At 40.9% G+C, this 24,159-nt stretch overlaps 1 protein-coding gene across 1 annotated transcript; it reads left to right on the top strand.

Moving 5' to 3' along the window:
- The first annotated feature begins 3,298 nt into the window (after positions 1 to 3,298).
- LOC121305173 (interferon-induced very large GTPase 1-like) lies at positions 3,299 to 23,769 on the top strand. The gene is made up of 7 exons (XM_041236718.1): positions 3,299 to 3,389; positions 5,496 to 6,047; positions 6,135 to 6,407; positions 15,456 to 15,509; positions 17,262 to 17,345; positions 19,160 to 19,270; positions 19,886 to 23,769. The coding sequence occupies exons 2-7, from the start codon at positions 5,507 to 5,509 to the stop codon at positions 23,767 to 23,769; spliced, it is 4,947 nt and encodes a 1,648-aa protein (XP_041092652.1). The 5' UTR covers positions 3,299 to 3,389; positions 5,496 to 5,506.
- Positions 23,770 to 24,159: the final 390 nt, after the last annotated feature.

Here is a 24,159-nt window from a genome sequence, read left to right as displayed (position 1 = left end):
TTCCCTTGTGCACCACGTCTTCAGCCATGTGTTTTTATTAATTATTTCCAGCTGTCCATATGTGCCTTTGCAAGGTGACCATCATCGGGGGCTTTGTTTTTTTGTTATTGGTGTCAAAAACCCAAAGAGAAATTAAAGGAAGGATCGAGGGAGAGACTTTAAACCAACCATGCGTTTTAGATTAATTATTTCCAGCTGTCCATATGGTCCTTTGCAAGGTGCGGGTAGTATACCAGAAAATACCATAGTTTTGGTTTTGTTTTTTAATTTCCTTCCTAGCTCTCTGTATTTTTTTTGCAGGGATTTTGGTCTGTCTCTTCCAATGTTGTTTGTACCGATGTGGACGACTACTACCGGGTCGTCTCCTGTTCGTTCTAGGAGCCTGTCCACATTCTCAGTGATGTGCTAGACCGAGGCTCCCAGAAGGCAGCACAATGTTGTAGTAAGGGGGTCCAAACTGCGAATTGAACTTGCTGTGTTTCTCAATATGGAGTCCCCAACAATCATGACCTCCCTTCTTTTTGCTGTATGGTCACCACTGTCAATGGGATCCTGGATGTTGTTCCTTTCATTCTCTTGTTGTTGGTTCGGCTCATCAAAATTCTGAAGTGACTCAAATATGTTGGTTGTTTTGATTTCTGGTGGTTGTGTTTGACGAAGTTTTTTTTTTTCCCTGCTTCTGCCTACCTGAACCCAGCTGTTCTGACCTTCTATCTCCCTGGTGGCTTTCATTCTGTTAGGGGTGATGCAGACTTCCATGAATTGTGGGTGTGCCAGTTCCTCAAGATCCTGTTGCTGTCTCATTTCTTCCAGCTGCGCACGCCCCCCCCCCGTGAAGACTGCGGTTGAGGTTTTTTTTTGTTTTTTTTTTTTTGGAATTTTTTTTTTTTTTGTTACCCCGTGTTTCTAATTCGCACTTATGGTACAACTCAAAAACAAAACCTTCGACATGCGCAAACGAAGACGTTCGACATGTGGACGAAAGGCTGTCGCTTCAGCTTTGACTAGCATGGGGGCAGGGTGTACGGCTGAATGAGGGCGAGCTGCCCGCGAACGGTGAGCGACAGCGACACCTCCACTGCAGGATACTCACACGTCATTGTTCTACAAGATTTTTTGAGAGGTCGGACCTCTAATATTGCACAAATCGGACACCACACTGTTCATACAACAATGGTAGTGGAAACAAAAAGCTCCATCCAAATAGCGTGATTTAAGCCATCTTGGCTAAAGGGGGCTTTAATCCCCCTGTAGCACGGACTAGCGCGCAGCAGCGTATCACCCATCCAAACCAGCGGACAGAGGGGCTTTGGAAGGGCTTGCTTTCAGTTTCGATATCATGGAAAGCTGTTTTTTTTATTTTTAAGTCGGACTGAAGCAAGGAGAGGAGCTTTCCAGTAAATCACGTGAATAAGTTGACCTGGTTTAGAATCTGCGGAAATGGGCTTGCCCCTGCAGGCAGTGTCTTACAATTGTGCTAGTCGCTTATGTAAAGCCCAGGGGGCATGTTTATAATATTTAGTTTATAATACAGGGGGCTTGTTTATAATACTTCATTAGCTCGACAGTTAAGAAATTGTAGGGTTTTTTTTTGTTTTTTTGGACAAACGTTTTGACTCAAATTCACTATCAAAGACACAGGCCCAAATTTATAAAGGGGAAAAACCGACCTAAATAAATAAATAAAAGCCCGTAAAGCGAGTGTTCGGCACGGCCGCAATCACCATTAAAATAACGACCTGTTTTATAAGACTAATTGGGTAAAGCAGGCAAATCCGCAATCAGCCAATTTAAATGCCCACAAATGAAGACGTGTTATTTACAACACATGAGAGCCGTTGTTACAAGCTTGGACATGAAAAAGACCATGACAAGATAGATAAAATAATGATTTGTGCTACGGGGCTTCTACTCCAAACATGCATCCCTTCAGAGTTTTATACTAGGGTTGGCTATTACGTAGGTTTTACAAAACACGAAGTATAATCAAGTCGAAGAATAAAACATATCTTATTAAGGTCCGCATATCTGGCAAAAGTTTGAAGTCTTGTTCATTCAAACAGTAATGAATGTAGGTACCGTCTTTGCAGAAAGATTGTAGGATGTAACGACACGACGTTATAAAGTCGTTATTATGTCAAAATAATTTATAAAGTCAAATTAATTAAGAGTTCAGTAGGCAATGTTGTGTGCAGTTACAACCGTCCTATTTCTTATGTGTGTCTGTATGTTTTACTCTATGTATGATTTTAAAACACATCTGTACGGTATATATGGTCAAAACTGTAGGCCTACCTTCTTTAGCTACAAACTAACTGCGTCATCTTGTCCCTCTGTCCTTTTTTTATTACCGTTTTCTTTCAAACTCGAATTTAACAATACTGCCTGAACCAGTATTGTTAAATACCTGAATGCCGTATTACAAAAAATACATTCTCTAGGCATTACTAAAATAACGGAGGGGGATGAGCCCTATAGAAGAACAGGAGACTTTTTCTTTGTGCTCCTCGGAATATCGTTCCATCTTAATCTCCTCCACGGTTCTTTTAATTTACACTCTAAGAAGTAAAGGCTCTCGTTAGAACCTTGCTTTGCCACTGTGGGGAGACCTTTATAGGTGCTTCTAAGAACCCTTTTTACGTGTATTGAAAATTGGAGTTTGCAAAACAATATGGTACCGGTATTATAAACCGTAATTTACAAACTGACTTGATCAGAAGGGTTAAAAAAATGACCTATTAGCAAAATGTTATTAAATGTTTATTTGTCCTTGAAAACAATGTCTCTTTCTTGCTGCAGACAAGTCTCCCACATCACCTTGCCTTTTATATAGCCTACTGTCTGACTGCGGCAAATTAATGGCTGCTTTTCAGAGTTCTTAAAATAATGAAGCAAGTACGAATTACCGGCAGCTTTAATAAATAGACTGAATATTTCATCGACCTCACTTGCAAAATCCCCTCCCAATGTTAGCGGTTTCATTCAGAAACGCCCCAGAATTACATATGCATCAAGGGCTAAAGCGCACAGAGACATTGCCCCCCCCCCCCCCCCCCCCCCAATCACGTATTAATTGCGTGTTTATGCCATTGCGTGTGTTTTATAAATCCCATCCAAGAATTCAATTCCAACAAGATTGTGTAGAGCAGATAATGTTGAACAAATGCATGTCGACTCACAGTATCTCTAAACACGGTCATGCAGTTATTATAACTCTGCTTACAAGAAGTCACGTGTTATTCAGGAAGAGAGGTCTTCGGATGTGCTTCTAAGTTTCGTTTCTGGTGTCTGATAGAAACAGAGTTTTTGCACACTGTGCCATTGTTCATGAAGACCTGCAGAGGACAAGGTGTGGAGAATTTGAGCTTCTTCAGCAGGGAGTGTATCAGGTATTCACTTCATTTCCGAAGATTAAACCACAAAATAAGAAAAGTTAGTGCTGTTCTGTACAGAAAAAGCAATTTGTGTTATTTATGGAGATGAATATATGTATTGCCTGCTGTTTCTGATACTGGTGGTGGGGGAATGCAGTTCTTGGTTGTTGCTGTGCTCCAGTTACAGTAGATTCACTTTTTTATTCAGTAACCTCTTTAAGCTGTTCAGCTGTGTGGTTGGATACAGGTGAGAGAGAGAGAGAGAGAGAGAGAGAGAGAGAGAGAGAGAGAGAGAGAGAGAGAGAGAGAGAGAGAGAGAGAGAGAGAGACTGAGACTGAGAGAGAGAGAGATGAGAGAGAGAGAGAGAGAGAGAGAGAGAGAGAGAGAGAGAGAGAGAGAGACACTGAGAGAGAGACAGAGAGAGAGAGAGAGAGAGACTGAGAGAGAGAGAGAATAAAGTTTTTCATTTTGTTGTTGAATCCTGTAATGTTTATTTATTATTATTATTCTTGCAACATGTAGATTCATTTACCAATAAGAATTGAGAAATGGAGGTTAAAGTTGCACCATTTTTCTGGCCGTGCCTGTCCTACAGTGTGAGGAATGTGCTGGTATGTGCTGCTTTGTCACATTTTCAGAGATAGACAGGCCACGGACAACAGTGCCCTCTGCGGGTGAAAAGAAATCCCTACCTCAGACTAAAACTGCACTTTTGAGCACTTTTGAGCACTTTATTCACTTTTTTTGTACAATGTGACTGTGAATAAGATTAAATATATTTCTACTTTGGATTTCTTGTGTCATTTTGTGATACAGTGTGCGAGCGTTAGACTTTAAAAAAAAAAATTTACAGACTAAAATAAAACACAACATATTTAAGAAAAGCGTACCTGCATGAAACCAGAGCGTACGTTTAGTACAGTAAACTTGTGTAAAATGTTGTGTATTTTATGCTTAACATTTGGTAACTTTACAGTATGTAGTCAGAATCAGATCATGTGGTTGCTCCTCAGTTGCAAAGTATTATATAGACAAGATAAGCATTTTAAAATGTGTACTGTATTTTAAGTTGCTGTATTTTGACATGTCTTGGAATAACCAATCATAATTTTTTGGTTATTGGTTAAACACACAGACCTATTTCCTTACTAATATTTTAGTTGTTGACTATGGGGAGGGGGGGGGGGGGTGGAATAGTCAAGACATAAAATACACAATTAACTCAATCACCTGTAGTACATTTAAAGCAAGTATGTGCTTGGGAAAACTTCTTAAAGTGCATCGCTTATTTTTTTGCAGTGTGGACTTTTACTATTAAGTAGTTCAAATTTCTCGAACCCTACTTACAGTATAGTGTTCAGAATTAATGGGACAGGGATTAAAAAATAAGTAAATGCATATTAAAAAGTAAAGGGAAAATAAGTACACACAAGCACAAAAAACTAACAGCCAATGAATGAAACTCACCAGAAGGAACCTCTTTTCTGCGTTGCTTTGCTGTAATGCGGGGTGTTGATGATGGTCCAGGGAGCCAGACTTGCAGTTTAAAAAGCCGGGTTTTTTTATATTGTTATTTATTTTTAGTGTTTAATAACCAGAGCATAGCGGTAGTAAAAATGAAATGATCCTAGAAATAAACTTTCATAACAAGTGAGCATTCTTTTATAGCACTTAATGTTTAATTATTACATTATATAGTCTTTTCGTAATACCCTCCCAAAAAAAGTATATTACGCGTTTTGTTGTGTATTACTGTTTTATTTTCCTTTTTCCTGTCGCCTTCTGTTTTCATTATTATTTTGAGCACCTGCGAGTGCGCCCGCATTCAATTTGTTTACCAGCCTTGGTATTCCCATGGTGCTGTCTATCATCGTCGCCACGGACAACAGTGTCCTCTGCAGGTAAAAAGAAATCCCTACCTCAGAATAAAACTGGGCACCTGTGTGGTGTTTCAAGTACACCTGTTCTGTCTCCCGTGACAGTGAATTACCCACCACCCTTCCACATGCCCTCACTCAAAAACCCTGCCCTGGGCTGTTACTGCAAGCAATGCACTAGATTTTGCTCTTGCTTCAGATGCAATGTCTGTAATTCAGTCACTGTATAATATCTCCCTGCAGGAACCTCAGAGATGTCATCAGAGAAGAGCGTGCCTCGAGAGGCTGAACTCCAGGTAGAAATGAAGAAAACGCAGGTCAGCCAAATCGTTCACTTTACTGAGAACACCAGACTAGTATCCAGCTCAGAGAGAACTCTGGACGCTACACCCATCGTCCCAAACCCTCAAGACCAGGACAAACCTCAGGGTCCAGCAGACACGTCATCTGTCATCTCCACTCCTCTGGACTCTACAGTTCCTGAGGATCCAACAAACAGTCCATCCACTGCCCCCGCATCTGTGTCCCCTCCTGGAGAGATAAAGATAGACTCAGTAGATATTGACTCTGTCTGTCTGAGCTGGGGAAGACCTGGCAATATGGATGGGATCCCACACAGCTTTTACATTATCTACGCTAGCTCTGATGAGAGTGACCAAGATATGACCACTACTGCACCCTCTAATTTTACTGTCATCTCTGAGCTGAGACCTGGGAGAGAGTACAGCTTCACAGTCACCACAGAGCTGGAGAATGGGATCCAGAGCACTCCTGTTTCAGCAGCTGTCTGCACAAGTAAAAGTTATTTATTTATAAATATTCTTTTGAATAGCAGTCTCTCAATCTACTTTGTCATTACATCAATTCTCTTTTCTATTGCAGAACCATCTCCTCCTGGACAGATAAAGATAGAGTCAGTAGGAAGTGACTCTGTCTCTCTGAGCTGGGCCACTCCTCTTGGTATAGATGGGATCCCACACAGCTTTAAAATAACTTTCTGCCGCTCTGATGAGAGTGACCAAGACACGACCACTGCAGTCTCCAATTCCACTGTCATCTCTAAGCTGAGACCTGGGAGAGAGTATAGCTTCACAGTCACCACAGTGCTGGAGAATGGGACCCAGAGCACACCTGTTTCAACATCTGCCTGTACAAGTAAGGATCAGTTCTCTGCAACGCAGGGTATTAGCCTCATAGGTTATCTCTACTTCCTTTTTGTCTCATTCCAGCTCAAGTATGTCTTGTATTTCGTACATTTGTGATGATACACGAATCACATGTGATGGAGAAAAGGCTCTGACGCTTGACCTAGAGAGTAACAGTTAGTATCATTTTAAAGAATTGTTTCAAGGGCCAAATGGGCCCTTGAAACAATGCAAGCCTTTGATAAAAAATATAAGGGAACTTTGTTGTTCGGGGGGGAAACTATTTTAGTAAGATCACAACCCCCCCCCCCCACAACCCCCACCCCCCACCCCCCCCCCCCCCCCCCCCCCCCCCCCCCACCCCCCCAGTGTCTGAAAGTTGACACTAAAATTATGCAACAGTGGAACTCACTGACTTCAACAGGGATTGCAAATCTGTATATCCTACAATATACAAACTCAGTAGAGAATGGTTACATGCTGCACTAAACCCAGGGGGCTCCATTTAATCAGCAGAAACAGAAACAATTGCACCTGGATATGTTTTTATCTCTATTTAAAGGTTGTGATTCTCAAGGACAGACATAAACTCTCATACAGCAGTAATAGAGGGGTTATTGCTTTTTAAACTTCAGGCAATTTGTTGTCCAGTGTTGCTAGAGAATGATAAGACATCAGCTTAGAACACTTGACCGTAATTCAATAATAGCTTTTTTTTTTGTTGCTGAAATAAGAAATAAATGACTGACTTTGTTTGTCAAAATCAATAATTATTATTATTATTATTATTATTAGTAGTAGTAGTATTAGTATTATTATTTATTTATTTGGCAGACGCCTTTATTCAAGGCTACTTACAGGTGCTGCAGGGCATTACATCTGCAGTGTAATAGCCAGTGTCAGGCATCAACATTGCTTGTATCAACCAAGTAGCCTGCACTCAGAACACAGTTCTCTCACATCCCAACAGCTAATATACATGAATAGGGCATTGTTGCATCTCATGTGTTCCAAATCTAGTCAACAACAAAGCATTTTTTATATGTAAAAAAAAAAAAAAAATGACACACTGCTGCTCCAAAGTAAGCTAAGTGGATACCTGTTACTGCTTCCCTTTCAGAAACATCTCTAGAAGATGTGTTGTGCAAGCTGGGACTGGAGAACTGCTTCCCAGGCAGGATTACATTGAGTACTGTCCTTGAGATCGGATCAGAGAGTATTACTGATAAACCGATTCAGTCACTAAAGAAACTTCCCTGGTGCTTTCTGAAAAGACTAATGATGGTAAATGTGACAGCTCGGAGTACCAAGTGCAGTACTGCTGAGACAGATACAGACTCGGCATTGCAAGACCTTGATAGTGTTCTTGAACTTATAGCTAGTAATGATGATCAAGAGAGTAATACAATCAATCCACTTGATCTCATAACAGCACTCTTTCTGTGCTCAGATAGCTTCCTGCAGCAGGAAATGATGTCAAAAATGTCGATGTGCCAGTTTGCTGTACCTCTCTTGCTCCCCGACTGCAGCACCAGCCAGTGTACATTGATGCTGTGGGCCATGCGAGACATTGTGAAGAAGTTTAGACCCCGTTCATTAGCCGACTTGAAAGGGTTTGTAGAAGACAGTATAGTCAGCACTGCCATGCCAATGATCTCTTTTGTCAGGCTGGGTGACTGCAGTTTATCAAAGTCTCAGATTCTGAATCAGGTTCTCAGCAATCCCCAGCAGTACCATGATGTCTTTATCCATCGTAATATGGAATGTGCAAATGTTACACGGAGAATTGCAAACGGTCTAGTGGAAATAGGTTGGTACCTTCCTTGTGGAAAGAACAACTTGGACATCTTTCCAGAACCTGTAGCTGTTGCCAACCTTCGTGGAGATCTCCTTTCCTTTCAGAAACAGTTTTCCATTTTATGTCAAACATCCTCGGCAGTCTTCATATTTTTAGACAGTATTGCAGAGAGCGAGTACAATCTCTTGTCCTCTGCAGGAAATATTAAAGCCCAATTGTTTTTGGTTGCACATTTTCCAAAGAATACAGAGAAAAACATAAACGCTTTGAAAGTCTTAGCATCAAATTTAAAATTAAGTAGAAATCAGATCCTATTGAAGAAACAGCAGATCAATGATGCAGACTTTGTGTCAAAACTGCGCTTAACTATGAATAAAATCATGGAAAACTGTCAACAAAAAATGACTATTGAAGATGTGTCTGCTGTAGCACATGAATTGGGGATCTCTGTAGATGAAGACTGCACTGAATGTCAGAACGCTAAGAGAAATGCTGCAGAAATCACATCTAGCATCAACGATGTGGTGCGATATAAAGAGGATCAGCTGCCATTGCAAGGGAAGCTTTGGAAGGAGCTGGCTAAAATAGAAAAGGAGCAGTGCAGACTACGGAAGGCAGGAGACCAGCCTATTGAAAAGTATAAGAATAAACTGCAAGAAGAAATACAGAAACTGAGACAACAACAAATGAGTTATGATTTGTCTGAAGCAATGCAGTGTTTCATCTCTGCCATATCCACTGAAAGCAAACAAGAACGATCCTATTTTCTAAAGTGGATGAGAATGAACTTGGATGTTAAGGCACGAAAAAAGCTTTCTGGTCTTCGTGAAGAATACAAAGAAAAGAGTTGCAAGTTGTCAGAGAACAAAGACATAATTGCAGACCTGGATCAACAAATATCAAACAGCTCTTTAGGAATTGAGCATTTCATGCGTGAAATGGGGCAGCTTTATGAAGCTGCATGCTACCATACTGACTATAAGAAATATTGTAAGCAGTTTGAACATCTTCCCAGTTTGGGGGCAGGTCTGTTGTTGGATGGCTTCCCCCTTGAGCTGGTGGATGGAGATGCATCAAATATCCCTGTAAGGTGGGTGACCAATGTTCTAACAAAGCTCCATGAGAAAGTCCAACATAAGAGCAGGGTGCTGGTTGTAACAGTGCTGGGAGTCCAAAGCACTGGGAAGTCTACCCTCCTCAACACAATGTTTGGGGTTCAGTTTGCAGTTAGCAGTGGTAGATGCACGAGAGGAGCCTTCATGCTGTTAATCAGAGTCAAAGAGGATCTTAGAGAAGAGCTAAACTGTGATTTTATCTTGGTAATTGACACTGAAGGTCTAAAATCTCCAGAGTTGGCACAACTAGAAGACAGCTATGAACATGACAATGAGCTTGCAACACTGGTCGTTGGATTGAGTGATGTCACCATAATAAACATTGCAATGGAGAACTCCACAGAGATGAAGGATATCCTACAGATCGTGGTGCACGCCTTTCTTAGAATGAAGGAAGTGGGGAAGAAACCAAACTGTCACTTTGTGCACCAGAATGTGGGGGACGTGTCTGCTCATGACAAAAACATGCGGGACAGGAAAATGCTTTTAGAACAGCTGAATGAGATGACACAGGCAGCTTCCAGAATGGAGAAGAAGGGACCCAACAGAAAATTCACTGATATAATGGAGTATGATGCAGAGAACAATAACTGGTACATCCCGGGCCTGTGGCATGGTAACCCTCCAATGGCACCAGTGAACACCGGCTACAGTGAGACTGTGTATGAGTTCAAGAAGAGATTGATTGAGCTGTTAAAAAGCTGCAATGACCAAAAGCCTCCGGCACAAATTACAGAGTTCTTGGAATGGGTGGGAAGTTTGTGGAAAGCAGTTAAATATGAGAATTTCATCTTCAGCTTCAGAAATAGTCTAGTGGCTGAGGCTTACAGTAATCTCTGTGTTGAGTTTAATAACTGGGAATGGGACTTCCGGAAGGACATGTATACCTGGCTAACAAATGCTGAGACAAGGATTTCTAACCTTTGCAGCTCAAACTACGACGACTTTATGGGCAGTTTAACAGCTGAGGCATCTTCCGAATTGGCAAAGCAAGAAAACAAAATTCAGGAGAAACTGGCTAATTATTACAAGAAAAAGAATGGAAATGTTCATCTAGTGGAAAAGCACAGAGAAGGCTTTGTGAACAGCATTAAAAGTCTTAGGAGAGAAATTGAAAACTCTGTGAAAAACAAATGCGAGACCGCCATTGCTATACACAAAGAGAAGAAAAAAATGAATGCTATTCGTGAAAAATATAGAGCCACAATTGAACAGAAAGTACTGTCCCTACTTGATGAGTGCAAGAAAAGAAAAATCCCTTTATCTGAAGAGCAGCTGGAGAAAGAATTTGAAACAATGTGGAATCAGACAGTTTCTGAACTGAAGTTTCAATGTTTAGAGACACGAGATATTGTATCAGACATACTGAATAAATTGAGGATAAATTTAGAAAGGCACGGCAGTCAAGTTCAGAAGGAATTAAGTGAGGTGAAAAAGTTGACCGATTGTGAACAAACAAGCTTTATTGCAACTGAGAAGCACTTTCATAGCCAGAAAGTAAATGAGAAGCCAGGTCTTTGGTCTATGTGGAGGAATAGGTTGACGATGTTGTCAGGGAAACCTGAAAGAAAAGAACCGGAAAACAAAGCAACTGAGATGGCAAATGAAATAATAAAAATATGTCAGCAGTTTGTATCGCAGCAAACATCAGGTAAAGCAGATTATCATGATAACTACATAAGAGAGTTACTGCAAATGATAGACAAAGAGCTGGAAAATGTAGAGACTCTGAAGACTAACAGCCAATTTGAACTCGATCTGAAGCTCCACATCTGTGGCTACGCTGCCATGGAATTTCAGAAGATGCATGAGGACTTCAATGAAAAAAATGACCCCAAGAAAGCTCTGGAAAAATGTAGACCTCAGTACTGTTCAAACTTCATTGATCTATACAATGAGAAGGATCAGTGCAGAAAAACAGCTGAAGAATTCACTGAGCGCTGCCTCAAGCCTGCAGTGAGGGAGTATGTCAACAAAGCCCTTGGGATAGACATTGTAGATGAAATGTTGACTGGTGGACAGTCTTTGGAATACAGTTCCCGGTCATTTTTCCAGTTCTCACTTTTAAAGCATATTCTAGATGAAGATAATTTTCAAATCTATGTGGAGTACATTAGAAACTATGACAAATTTGTAAAGAATTGGATATCGAATCATATTGTTCAGACATTTTCAAAAGATGCCAAAATAGGGGATTTACAAGTAAAACGTCTTGAAACAATAACAACAAAAATTGAAGCAGCTATTGGAAATGCCCAGAAAGAAACAGCTGAGCACCAAACCACCTCATGGTTTATCCAGAGGATCTGCAGCAACCTGGATAAGGACCTTGTGATCTCCAGGGAGGAGGAGTTAGGAACAGTGCTGTTTCTAAAGAATTCAAACAATAAGGAGTTTGCTCAATATCTCCAGGATCATGTGAAAGATCTGGCCGTTGCTCTAAGGGCTGAATTTTCTCAAGGTTGTGATGTTGAGAAGAAACTTATCAATCTGCCATTCAAGCCGCAGGACGAGCTGTTCAAGAGGATGTTTGGTTGCGGGAAGCTGTGTCCGTTCTGCAAGGTCCCCTGTGAGGCAGGAGGCCAGGACCACACTGTACACCACGCATCAGTGCATCGACCACAAGGGCTGGGTAGGTACAGATATGTAAGTAACGAGAAACTAACCGAGAATGTGTGCACCTCTAGTGTATTCAGCGAAACCAAATTCAGTAATAGTGACACAAAGGGGGAGTGGCATCCCTATAAAGACTATCGGAGATTCTACCCTGACTGGAACATTCCCCCAGATCCCAGTATTGAAGCCTCTGACTACTGGAAGTACGTGCTGACTACATTTAATGAAGAATTTGCAGTGGAGTATAATGCAAAGCCTGCTGATGTCCCAAAAGAATGGAGAAGCATAACAAAAGAAATGGCAAAGAAAAGTGTGAGTAAGTTGTTCAATGTTAAGACATAAGCTGTCAAACCTGCAGTTAACCAATGCTAATGTCATTGAAATGAATGGAGCACCTTTTGAAGTGGCACAAAGATGCCTCCTATACCTTTCTAACAGCAATAAATACATCTATTTTAATGGCAGAAAAAAAGTTAAATATGTTTTTTGGTTCATGTCTTTGAATGCACTCTTGGATATATATGCAAATCTATTCCTGAAAACAGTCTTCAATTTATCTCAAATTCTGTCTGTAAAATCATTTTTCAAGAGTAAATCTGTTTTATCAGCAATACTAGACAGGTTGTGCATTTGGCAATTCATGATTGTGTGATTGGTAAACTTTAATATTTTAGAACATACTTTTATACAGAGGAAAATGCTTTCTGTATAAAGTGAAAGTTTAATGAAGTGTTTTTTTTCTTCTGTTTTCCTGATAGATTAACAATACTTGCTCAGCCTTGGTATGCGTGAGATTTAATGAACAGCTGATGCTTGTAAGGGTGTTTTCTTGTAAAATTAATCATTAGTTAATTCTTGTTTCTGTGTTTCCATTATGCTAACGCTCGATTTCCAATTCCTGCAAACATATTGTATTTAGAAATAAAGTTTAGTTAAACATAAAACGAGTGTGCTTTCTTTAAACCTGCAAACTTCAATATGAATATCCTGGTCTCCCTAATGTTGTTTTAGATAAGTTAGTCCAAGATTAATCAGGGTCTGTGAAACCAGATGTATATATTGGGTTAGGATTCAACGTCACATTTATAAAACACTGCAGACATTAATGTTAGTACTTTAAATGGTCTCTGAGATACAAGGTTTTACTGCAGCAGCAAGATTTTTTTTTAATTGGACAATACCCATAATAGCTTTCTTAAGAATCATTGAATACACTTGTGTAGCGTGAAGCTATCATCTCAAAGTGTTAGTCTGTATAATCTGGGATCCACACAGTCACATGACCAGAAGATGAAGGTGTTCAAGGTGAGGGTACTGTTTCCAGAGGTGTCACAGGTCGGGAGGGAGATTTACCATCAAGAATTCTTGTCTTTCTGTCACAGTTCATCACATCACTGGAATTTACAGCTCATTTTGCTTCTTGTTTTTTGATATTCCTCAAGTAAAAATATCCAAGGAAGAGCTATAGACCATAAGAACATAAGAAAGTTTACAAACGTTTGGTTGTTAGTAGCTTATTGATCCCAGAATCTCATCAAGCAGCTTCTTGAAGGATCCCAGGGTCTCAGCTTCAACAACATTACTGGGGAGTTGGTTCCAGACCCTCACAATTTTCTGTGTAAAAAAGTGCCTCCTATTTTCTGTTCTGAATGCTCCTTTGTCTAATCTCTATTTGTGACCCCTGGTCCTTGTTTCTTTTTTCAGGTCGAAAAAGTCCCTTGGGTCGACACTGTCAATACCTTTGAGAATTTTGAATGCTTGAATTAGGTCGCCACATAGTCTTCTTTGTTCAAGACTGAACAGATTCAATTCTTGTTCCTGTCTGCATATGACATGCCTTTTAAGCCTGGAATAATTCTGGTCGCTCTTCTTTGCACTCTTTCTAGAGCAGCAATATCCTTTTTGTAGCGAGGTGACCAGAACTGAACACAATATTCAAGATGAGGTCTTATTAATGCATTGTACAGTTTTAACATTACTTCCCTTGCTTTAAATTCAACACTTTTCACAATGTATCCGAGCATCTTGTTAGCCTTTTTTATAGCTTCCCCACATTGTCTAGATGAAGACATTTCTGAGTCAACAAAAACTCCTAGGTCTTTTTCATAGTTCTCCTTTAATTTCAGTATCTCCCATATAATATTTATAATGCACATTTTTATTTCCAAAGTGAGTACTTTTCTCTATTAAATGTCATTTGCCATGTGTCTGCCCAGTTCTGAATCTTGTCTAGATCATTTTGAATGACCTTTGCTGCTGCAACAGTGTTTGCCACTCCTCCTATACCAGTTATCCGTTGTCAATGTTGCATCCTCAAAAAAATCAAGCAGGTTAGTTAGACACGATCTCCCTTTCCTCAAACCATGCTGACTGTTTCCCAGGATACTGTTACCATATAGGTAATTTTCCATTTTGGATCTTATTATAGTTTCCATAAGTTTGCATATAATAGAAGTCAGGCTTATTGGTCTGTAGTTACCTGGTTCAGTTTTGTTTCCCTTTTTGTGGATCGGTATTACATTTGCAATTTTCGAGTCAGTTGGTACAACCCCTGTGTCAAGAGACTGCTGCATGATCTTGGTTAGCAGTTTGTAAATAACTTCTTTCATTTCTTTGAGTACTATTGGGAGGATCTTATCCGGCCCAGGGGATTTGTTTATTTTAAGAGCTCTAGTCCCTTTAACACTTCTGCCTCAGTTATGCTAAAGTTATTTAAAACTGGATAGGAACTGGATGACATGTGGGGCATGTTGTCCGTATCCTCCTTTGTAAAAACTTGTGAAAAGTAATCATTTAATATATTTGCTGTTTTTTTTCTTCATCTACAATTTTGCCATTTGTATCTCTTAAACATTTAATCTCCTCTTTGAATGTTCTCTTGCTGTTGTAATATTGGAAAAACATTTTGGAATTGGTTTTAGCCCCCTTAGCAATGTTCATTTCTATTTCTCTCTTGGGCTTTCTAACTTCCTTTTTGACTTTGCAGTTCCGTGTACTCTTTCTGTGTACTTTGTTTTTGGTCCCTTTTTAACGCTCTGTAAAGTGCCTTTTATCTCTGAATATTTTTTTTTATTGATTTTGGCAATTTCGTGTTACATTTAGATTTGTCTACTTTAGGGATGTAATTGTTTTGCGCCTCTAGTACTACATTTTTGAAGAACAGGGGGTCCAAACTGCTAATCTGCTTAATTAGACCTTTTTACTTGTTTTCAGCTCTTGAACAGTTGCAGTTCAAGTTACTTATCAAATGTTACAGCTAACTGAATCCTAATTCAAATAAGTCAGTAACAGACGAGAAGAGTGTTTGCCTAACGTAGCACTCCATGTAAGCATGCTCTCACAAACGATGCCCCTACATCTACAGTATAATAGCCAGTGACAAGCATATGCATCGCTTGTATAAACCTTGATGTACACCCACTCGGAACACAGTTTTCTCATTTACTAATGCCTAGTGTACTTGAATAGAACATTGGTGCATTGCTTTTGTGCAAAACTAAGTAGATACCTGTTACTGTTTCCCTTTCAGAAACACAACTAGAAGATGTGCTGTGCAAGCTGGGGCTGAAGAACTGCTTCCCAAGTAAGATTACGTTGAGTACTTTCCTTGAGATCGGATCAGAGAGTATTACTGATAAACCGATTCAGGCACTAAAGAAACTTCCCTGGTGCTTTCTGAAAAGACTAATGATGGTAAATGTGACAGCTCGGAGTACCAAGTGCAGTGCTGCTGAGACAGATACAGACTCGGCATTGCAAGACCTTGATAGTGTTCTTGAATTTATAGCTAGTAATGATGCTCAAGAGAGTAATACAATCGATCCACTTGATCTCGTAACAGCACTCTTTCTGTGCTCAGATAGCTTCCTGCAGCAGGAAAAAGCTGAGGCAGGGATCAAACTACGTGCTTATAATAATGACATTTAAATTGTTTTCTTTTTTCTGATGAAATTAAAACTTGGTCAGTAAGTGCATGCATTGGTGGAATTTTTAGCAGTGTCGCTGTAAACAATACAAACTAGTGTATGATGATTATTTTAACAGCCACGTTCACCCTTACAAAATCCTTTAGTACCTATAATATCCTTGTAGATCTAACTTTTAATTAAGTTCATGTGTGGCGTTGTCAGTCATTGATTGGTACTGTAAAAAAGCATGAGTTGAAAATAATCGCGGATGCAGTGACTTAATGGCTTGAAGCATATTCAGAAAGACAAACTCGCATTTCCATCTATATAGTTAGCAAAAAGAAAATTCTTCCATTTCCCTAAAGATCCTAAATATTTTAGAATTTAGCAAGAGCCGTGCAGGTTTATGCTATTTTAAACCAAAAAAAGGTGGTAATTAAAAATAACTAGATTTTGTGTTTCTTTATGCATATGTATTTTAACGCATTGTAAGAGCTACGTAATTGTCAAGTAAACTTGTTTTATAATGGTGCAGGGTACGCGAACGACAGAATACTAACCAACTGGCGATGCTGTGGTGTTGGTTTGTGTAGTACCATGAGCTTTGTTGTCTGTCATGTGGTATGCATTGCATCACTTCTACACCTGTGCACTGCAAACCACTTTGCAACAAATTCATATGCATATTTACTGTATAAAGCAAAGTAGCGGGCTGCGTCAGCATGCAAGCTGCAAACTATAAATACATGTAATAGGGTACATAAAATACTGCTATTCACACTTACCTATTCTCAGTATGAAATGTACACATTATCGATGCAGCTGTTGATCGCCACAGATTTGGTTGCTCTGCCAGCCCCTCGGTGTCGCATTACAGTTGATGACATGGTCCACAGCTGTTGCCCGGATTTTATTTGTTGCAGCAACACGATGTGGTCTCGCCTGGGCTGACTGTCTCCTGTGTCGAGTACCACTACCATGTCCACCCCTTTGTTCACCAGCCACCTTCTTCTGCCTGCTCTGTGTTTCAGCACAATTTGTAACATCAACCTTTCATGCAGGAGTGACATTTTATTGTAGATTGAAACATTGTGAAATGTGCATTTCCGTGCGTGGAATGTTTAAAGTAACGCGCATTGTGAGCAGCAGCAGATGTGTTTAGAAAACAAGACCCGCACTTATGAAACTTGTATTAAAGTGATGGAATTGCGTTCAGTGAACCGTACAGGTGGTTAAGAATTTAGCGTTGTGTGTGTTCACCGGAGAAATGTGTTCCTATTTTTGCAAATGAGGAGTCAGTTTCAGTGTTTGTGTATAGTTAACTGTTTTGAGAATTGTGCTCATAGTTTCAGGAATTTTGCTGTAGCAATTGAGAAAAACCTTGAAACGAAAATAATGAAAGCACATTGTGTTTCTTTTTAAACCAGGAGAACCACAACGCCCCCCACCTTGTGCTATTGGAGTGGCAGTATTTTTGGCTACAGTCGCCATCATTGTGAAACTTCAGACTGGTAAGTTATAATAATAAAGGCTTAATCCACAGATTAAGATTGAAATTCCAATATATTCTGAATTACAGTATAAAAAGAAACAATCACATAACCAAAGGTCATTGAACACAAGACGGGGCAGTAATTGCCTGTATTAATAAGAGGGGTTTTAAAGCCTTTGTTAGAACTTCTTTAAGAGAGGTTTAACCCTTTGCGATCCTAGGCGGATCAGGTCCGACATTACAGTTTTCATTTTCCAGTCCGATGTCGGACCCTGTCCGAGATCATCAAAGAGACGTCAAGCGCAGGTCTCTAGTCGTTTTTTCTCTGGAAAAAGCTGAGAAAACCTTTCAGTCGGCGAGTGGGATCGAAAAAAAGGGGCGTATCTCATAGCCTCTGCACCACAGAGATAACACGAACATAACAAAGGAGATAGCTGCTTCTGCATCCAGTGCTCAAAGAATATCACAGACACTTGAAGAGCTTTTTGAGATGTTACAGTAATAAAATAATGACTTGGATCGCATTATTGAGGAGTCTTCAGTAAAACAAGCAGTGTGCAGGCAGTGCACTTGATGTTGCTGTGAAACATTCCTCTACAAGAACCTTAGAGATGTCATGAGAGCAGAGCGTGCCAGGTACATCGACAGCTAATGAGAGGATACAAGAGACTAACTCCAGGCAGAGATGAGGAAAGCAAAAGACAGCCACATCACTTGTTAAAGAGTCCTGCTTCACAGATGACAGAGATCTCCAGATGACAGCATCCCTGATATTGCAGTAGACAGTGCACCTGTCACCTCCACTCCTCCAGATCACAGCATCCCTGATATTGCAAAAGACACTGCACCTGTCACCTCCACTCCTCCAGATCCGGCCCAGGGGATCTCTAGTCCCTTTAACACGTCTGCCTCTGCTACTGGATAAAAACAGGTCAACATGTGGGGCATGTTGCCCATATCCTCCTATGTAAAAACTTGTGAGCATCCCTGATATTGCAGTAGACACTGCACCTGTCACCTCCACTCCTCCAGATCACAGCATCCCTGATATTGCAGTAGACACTCTATTGCAGTAGACAGTGCACCTGTCACCTCCACTCCTCCAGATCACAGCATCCCTGATATTGCAGTAGACACGCACCTGTCACCTCCACTCCTCCAGATCACAGCATCCCTGATATTGCAGTAGACACGCACCTGTCACCTCCACTCCTCCAGATCACAGCATCCCTGATATTGCAGTAGACAGTGCACCTGTCACCTCCACTCCTCCAGATCACAGCATCCCTGATATTGCAGTAGACACGCACCTGTCACCTCCACTCCTCCAGATCACAGCATCCCTGATATTGCAGTAGACACAGCACCTGTCACCTCCACTCCTCCAGATCACAGCATCCCTGATATTGCAGTAGACACTGCACCTGTCACCTCCACTCCTCCAGATCACAGCATCCCTGATATTGCAGTAGACACAGCACCTGTCACCTCCACTCCTCCAGATCACAGCATCCCTGATATTGCAGTAGACACGCACCTGTCACCTCCACTCCTCCAGATCACAGCATCCCTGATATTGCAGTAGACACAGCACCTGTCACCTCCACTCCTCCAGATCACGATATCACTGAAGACACTCTACTGCTCCAGGACACACTATTCTAGAGGGTCTGTCCACTGCTCCACATTTTGTTTTTTATAGAGCGCCATGTTTTTTTTCAGTAATATAGAAAAGCTTAACTTTTTTTAAAATAAGCATGTAAGAAAGCATATCTATACTTTTATTTTAAAAGAAAATAATGATGGCACAATGTGTATTTCTTTTTAAATCAGGAGACAATCAAAGAGAATCAGAAAGCATCTTTCTTCACGCTACCTTTGTTATCGGAGTGGCCTTGGCTATAGCCGCCATCATTGTGCAGAAACCACTTAACCTTCAGAATGGTAAGTTAATGAAAGATCAACCATGTGATAGTAAAGGTTTAATCCACAGAAGTTTATTTGAAATTCCTATATATTCAGAATTAAAGTATAAAAGGAAACAATCACACAGGGCATTGAACACAAGAAGTGTGTGTTGGGGGTGGGATTGCATGTGCTAATAAAAGGGATTTTGAAGCCTTTGTTAGCACTTCTTTGAAGAGAGGATTAAGCTTCAGAATCTCGATGGAGTTCTACAGGTTTTGTTTGTGGCAAATGTAGGATAAACACGTCGAGTAGAGTTTTGATTACCGTCTTCCTTCAAATTTAGACACACTTTTTGAAACGCGTTGAAGAAACGTTGTGCTAGTGGATTGAATGCATCCACGTTGGGTGAAAAGCAGATGAAATAAGTACCCAGTACTGTCATTTAAAAGAAGTCCTGGTATAGTTTGCTGGTGAGTACCGACAGAATTTCACCCCTGAGTAAAACCAAATTGCTAAGGTGGGACGCGATTTAAAATATATATATAGAAAAAGTTGAGAAACCCTTTATTATGGCAGGGACAGTGATAATGTTAATATTAAGTAAGAATATGGATTTTAATTGAAATGTTCTGTATTTATTTTGTCTTGCAGAAACTCTACAGAAAGGTCTGTGTAATCTAGATCTGGAACAGAACTTCAAAAACAAACTTGCCTTAAGTGATGTGGTTCACATTGGTACAGGAAGTATAACAGATGAACCAATTCTGTCAGCAGAATCTCTACCACATTCCTTTCTGAAAACCCTCATGATGGTCAATGTAAAAGCAAGAAGTATCAGATGCAGTGCTGCCAAGTCAGAAACCGACACGACATTGACAGATTTTGATATCAGTGATATTATGGCTGATAATGTTAATGATGATGATAATGTAATCAATCCACTGGATCTTATCACAGCTCTCTTTCTGTGCGCCGACAACTTCCTGCAGCAGGAAATGATGTCAAAAATGTCGATGTGCCAGTTTGCTGTACCTCTCTTGCTCCCCGACTGCAGCACCAGCCAGTGTACATTAATGCTGTGGGCCATGCGAGACATTGTGAAGAAGTTTAGACCCCGTTCATTAGCCGACTCGAAAGGGTTTGTAGAAGACAGTATAGTCAGCACTGCCATGCCAATGATCTCTTTTGTCAGGCTGGGTGACTGCAGTTTATCAAAGTCTCAGATTCTGAATCAGGTTCTCAGCAACCCCCAGCAGTACCATGATGTCTTTATCCATCGTAATATGGAATGTGCAAATGTCCCACGCAAAATTTCAAACGGTCTAGTGGAAATAGGTTGGTACCTTCCTTGTGGAAAGAAAAACTTGGACATCTTTCCAGAACCTGTAGCTGTTGCCAACCTTCGTGGAGATCTCCTTTCCTTTCAGAAACAGTTTTCCATTTTATGTCAAACATCCTCGGCAGTCTTCATATTTTTAGACAGTATTGCAGAGAGCGAGTGCAATCTCTTGTCCTCTGCAGGAAATATTAAAGCCCAATTGTTTTTGGTTGGTTTGGTTCTAAATAAAACAAAGAAAAACATAAAATCTCTGAAAGACTTGGCTTCAAAATTAAAATTAAATGAAAGTCAGATCCTATTTAAGAAACAGCAGACCAATGATGCAGAGTTTGTGTCAAAACTACGCTTAACTATGAATAAAATCATGGAAAACTGTCAGCACAAAATGACCATTGAAGGCATGTCTGCTGAAGCACATGAATTGGGGATCTCTGTAGATGAAGACTGCACTGAATGTCAGAATGCTAAGAGAAATGCTGCAGAAATCACATCTAGAATCACAGATGTGGTGCGATATAAAGAGGATCAGTTGCCATTGCAAGGGAAGCTTTGGAAGGAGCTGACTAAAATAGAAAAGGAGCAGTGCAGACTACGGAAGGCAGGAGACCAGCCTATTGAAAAGTATAAGAATAAACTGCAAGAAGAAATACAGAAACTGAGACAACAACAAATGAGTTATGATTTGTCTGAAGCAATGCAGTGTTTTATCTCTGCCATATTCACTGAAAGCAAACAAGAACGATCCTATTTTCTAAAGTGGATGAGAATGAACTTGGATGTTAAGGCACGAAAAAAGCTTTCTGGTCTTCGTGAAGAATACAAAGAAAAGAATTGCAAGTTGTCAGAGAACAAAGACATAATTGCAGCCCTGGATAGACAAATATCAAACAGCTCTTTAGGAATTGAGCATTTCATGCGTGAAATGGGGCAGCTTTATGAAGCTGCATGCTACCATACTGACTATAAGAAATATTGTAAGCAGTTTGAACATCTTCCTAGTTTGGGGGCAGATCTGTTGTTGGATGGCTTCCCCCTTGAGCTGGTGGATGGAGATGCATCAAATATCCCTGTAAGGTGGGTGACCAGTGTTCTAACAAAGCTCCATGAGAAAGTCCAACATAAGAGCAGGGTGCTGGTTGTAACAGTGCTGGGAGTCCAAAGCACTGGGAAGTCTACCCTCCTCAACACAATGTTTGGGGTTCAGTTTGCAGTTAGCAGTGGTAGATGCACGAGAGGAGCCTTCATGCTGTTAATCAGAGTCAAAGAGGATCTTAAAGAAGAGCTAAACTGTGATTTCATCTTGGTAATCGACACTGAAGGTCTCAAATCTCCAGAGTTGACACAACTAGAAGACAGCTATGAACATGACAATGAGCTTGCAACACTGGTCGTTGGATTGAGTGATGTCACCATAATAAACATCGCAATGGAGAACTCCACAGAGATGAAGGATATCCTACAGATCGTGGTGCACGCCTTTCTTAGAATGAAGGAAGTGGGGAAGAAACCAAACTGTCACTTTGTGCACCAGAATGTGGGGGACGTGTCTGCTCATGACAAAAACATGCGGGACAGGAAAATGCTTTTAGAACAGCTGAATGAGATGACACAGGCAGCTTCCAGAATGGAGAAGAAGGGACCCAACAGAAAATTCACTGATATAATGGAGTATGATGCAGAGAACAATAACTGGTATATCCCAGGCCTGTGGCATGGTAGCCCTCCAATGGCACCAGTGAACACCGGCTACAGCGAGACTGTGTATGAGTTCAAGAAGAGATTGATTGAGGTTTTGAAAAACTGCAACAAGCAAAAACCTCCTGCACCAGTTACAGAGTTCCTGGAGTGGGTGGGGAGTTTGTGGAAAGTTGTTAAATATGAGAATTTCATCTTCAGCTTCAGAAATAGTCTAGTGGCTGAGGCTTACAGTAATCTCTGTGTTGAGTTTAATAACTGGGAATGGGACTTCCGGAAGGACATGTATACCTGGCTAGCAAATGCTGAGACAAGGATTTCTAACCTTTGCAGCTCAAACTACGACGACTTTATGGGCAGTTTAACAGCTGAGGCATCTTCCGAATTGGCAAAGCAAGAAAACAAAATTCAGGAGAAACTGGCTAATTATTACAAGAAAAAGAATGGAAATGTTCATCTAGTGGAAAAGCACAGAGAAAGCTTTGTGAACAGCATTAAAAGTCTTAGGAGAGAAATTGAAAACTCTGTGAAAAACAAATGCGAGACCGACATTGCTATACACAAAGAGAAGAAAAAAATTAACACTATTCGTGAAAAATATAGAGCCACAATTGAACAGAAAGTACTGTGCCTACTTGATGAGTGCAAGAAAAGAAAAAGCCCTTTATCTGAAGAGCAGCTGGAGAAAGAATTTGAAACAATGTGGAATCAGACAGTTTCTGGACTGAAGTTTCAAGGTTTAAAGACACTAGATATTGTATCAGACATACTGAATAAATTGAGGATAAATTTAGAAAGGCACGGCAGTCAAGTTCAGAAGAAATTAAGTGAGGTGAAACAGTTGACCGATTGTGAACAAACACTCTTTCTTGCAACTGAGAAGCACTTTCACAGCCAGAAAGTAAACAAGAAGCCAGGTCTTTGGTCTATGTGGTCTAAGAACTGGTTGAAGATGTTGTCAGGGAAACCTGAAAGAAAAGAACTGGAAAACAAAGCAACTGAGATGGCAAATGAAATAATACAAATATGTCAGCAGTTTGTATCGCAGCAAACATCAGGTAAAGCAGATTATCATGATAACTACATAAGAGAGTTACTGCAAATAATAGACAAAGAGCTGGAAAATGTAGAGACTCTGAAGACCAACAGCCAATTTGAACTTGATCTAAAGCTCCACATTTGTGGCTACGCCTTTCCCCCGCGCCGATCCGCTGCCCGGGCCTTTCCGACGATCCTGCGGCCTTCCCTGCCACCCACCCCTGCCCCCCCCCGCCCGCTCTCGGCCCTCCCCTGTCGCCCACCCGGGGTCACCTACTTGACTTCGTTACCCCACGTGTTGACCAGCCCCCTCTGCGGTGTTATGTCGTCTATTGTCTCTGAGCCTCCTGGTAGACTTCCCTCGCTGGACTTTTACGTTGTCCTTGCACCTCACCCAACCTACGTTGTTCAGAGCCCTACAACCACTCTTTTATTTGTTGCCACAGGCCTTGCACTGGCATAATCGGACTCGGAGTGTGTGCCCTCAATCGCCACTGCATACCTGCGCGAACTGTATATAACATGGCGGGGACCTACATCACCAAGCGTGTACCGGAGAGCGTAATCAGCCACTGTGGCCCACGCCCCCCTGGATAACCGGGTGCATGCTGTGTCGCGCTCGGAGCCGCTCAATCTCGCGAGCGAGCGATTCTCGAATGACCACGCCTGATACATGAGAACGAGGATTTTACACTTCAGAGGTCTAATTGTCCACTCAATCTGAGTATTACAATGAGAGGCGCCCTCTATTGGTCTAATTCGATAGATACGACAACTTCTGATGGTCTGTATCCGCATACCGTCGGTATGACATTATGTCCCAGTCGATGTGTGTATGTATCCACAATAGATC

Source organism: Polyodon spathula, chromosome 42, assembly GCF_017654505.1.
Source record: "Polyodon spathula isolate WHYD16114869_AA chromosome 42, ASM1765450v1, whole genome shotgun sequence".
NCBI classification, from domain to species: Eukaryota; Metazoa; Chordata; class Actinopteri; order Acipenseriformes; family Polyodontidae; genus Polyodon; species Polyodon spathula.
Note: the sequence above shows the minus strand (reverse complement) of the source record. Positions and strands in the feature narration are given on the sequence as shown.

Bases quoted from the DNA above. Each gene is read 5' to 3' on its own strand.
- LOC121305173 (XM_041236718.1), top strand. From the start codon at position 5,507: ATGTCATCAGAGAAGAGCGTGCCTCGAGAGGCTGAACTCCAGGTAGAA. The intron at 6,048-6,134 runs GTAAAAGTTATT...TTTCTATTGCAG, and splicing joins TTCAGCAGCTGTCTGCACAA to AACCATCTCCTCCTGGACAG. The intron at 17,346-19,159 runs GTAAGTTATAAT...TTTTTAAATCAG, and splicing joins CATTGTGAAACTTCAGACTG to GAGACAATCAAAGAGAATCA.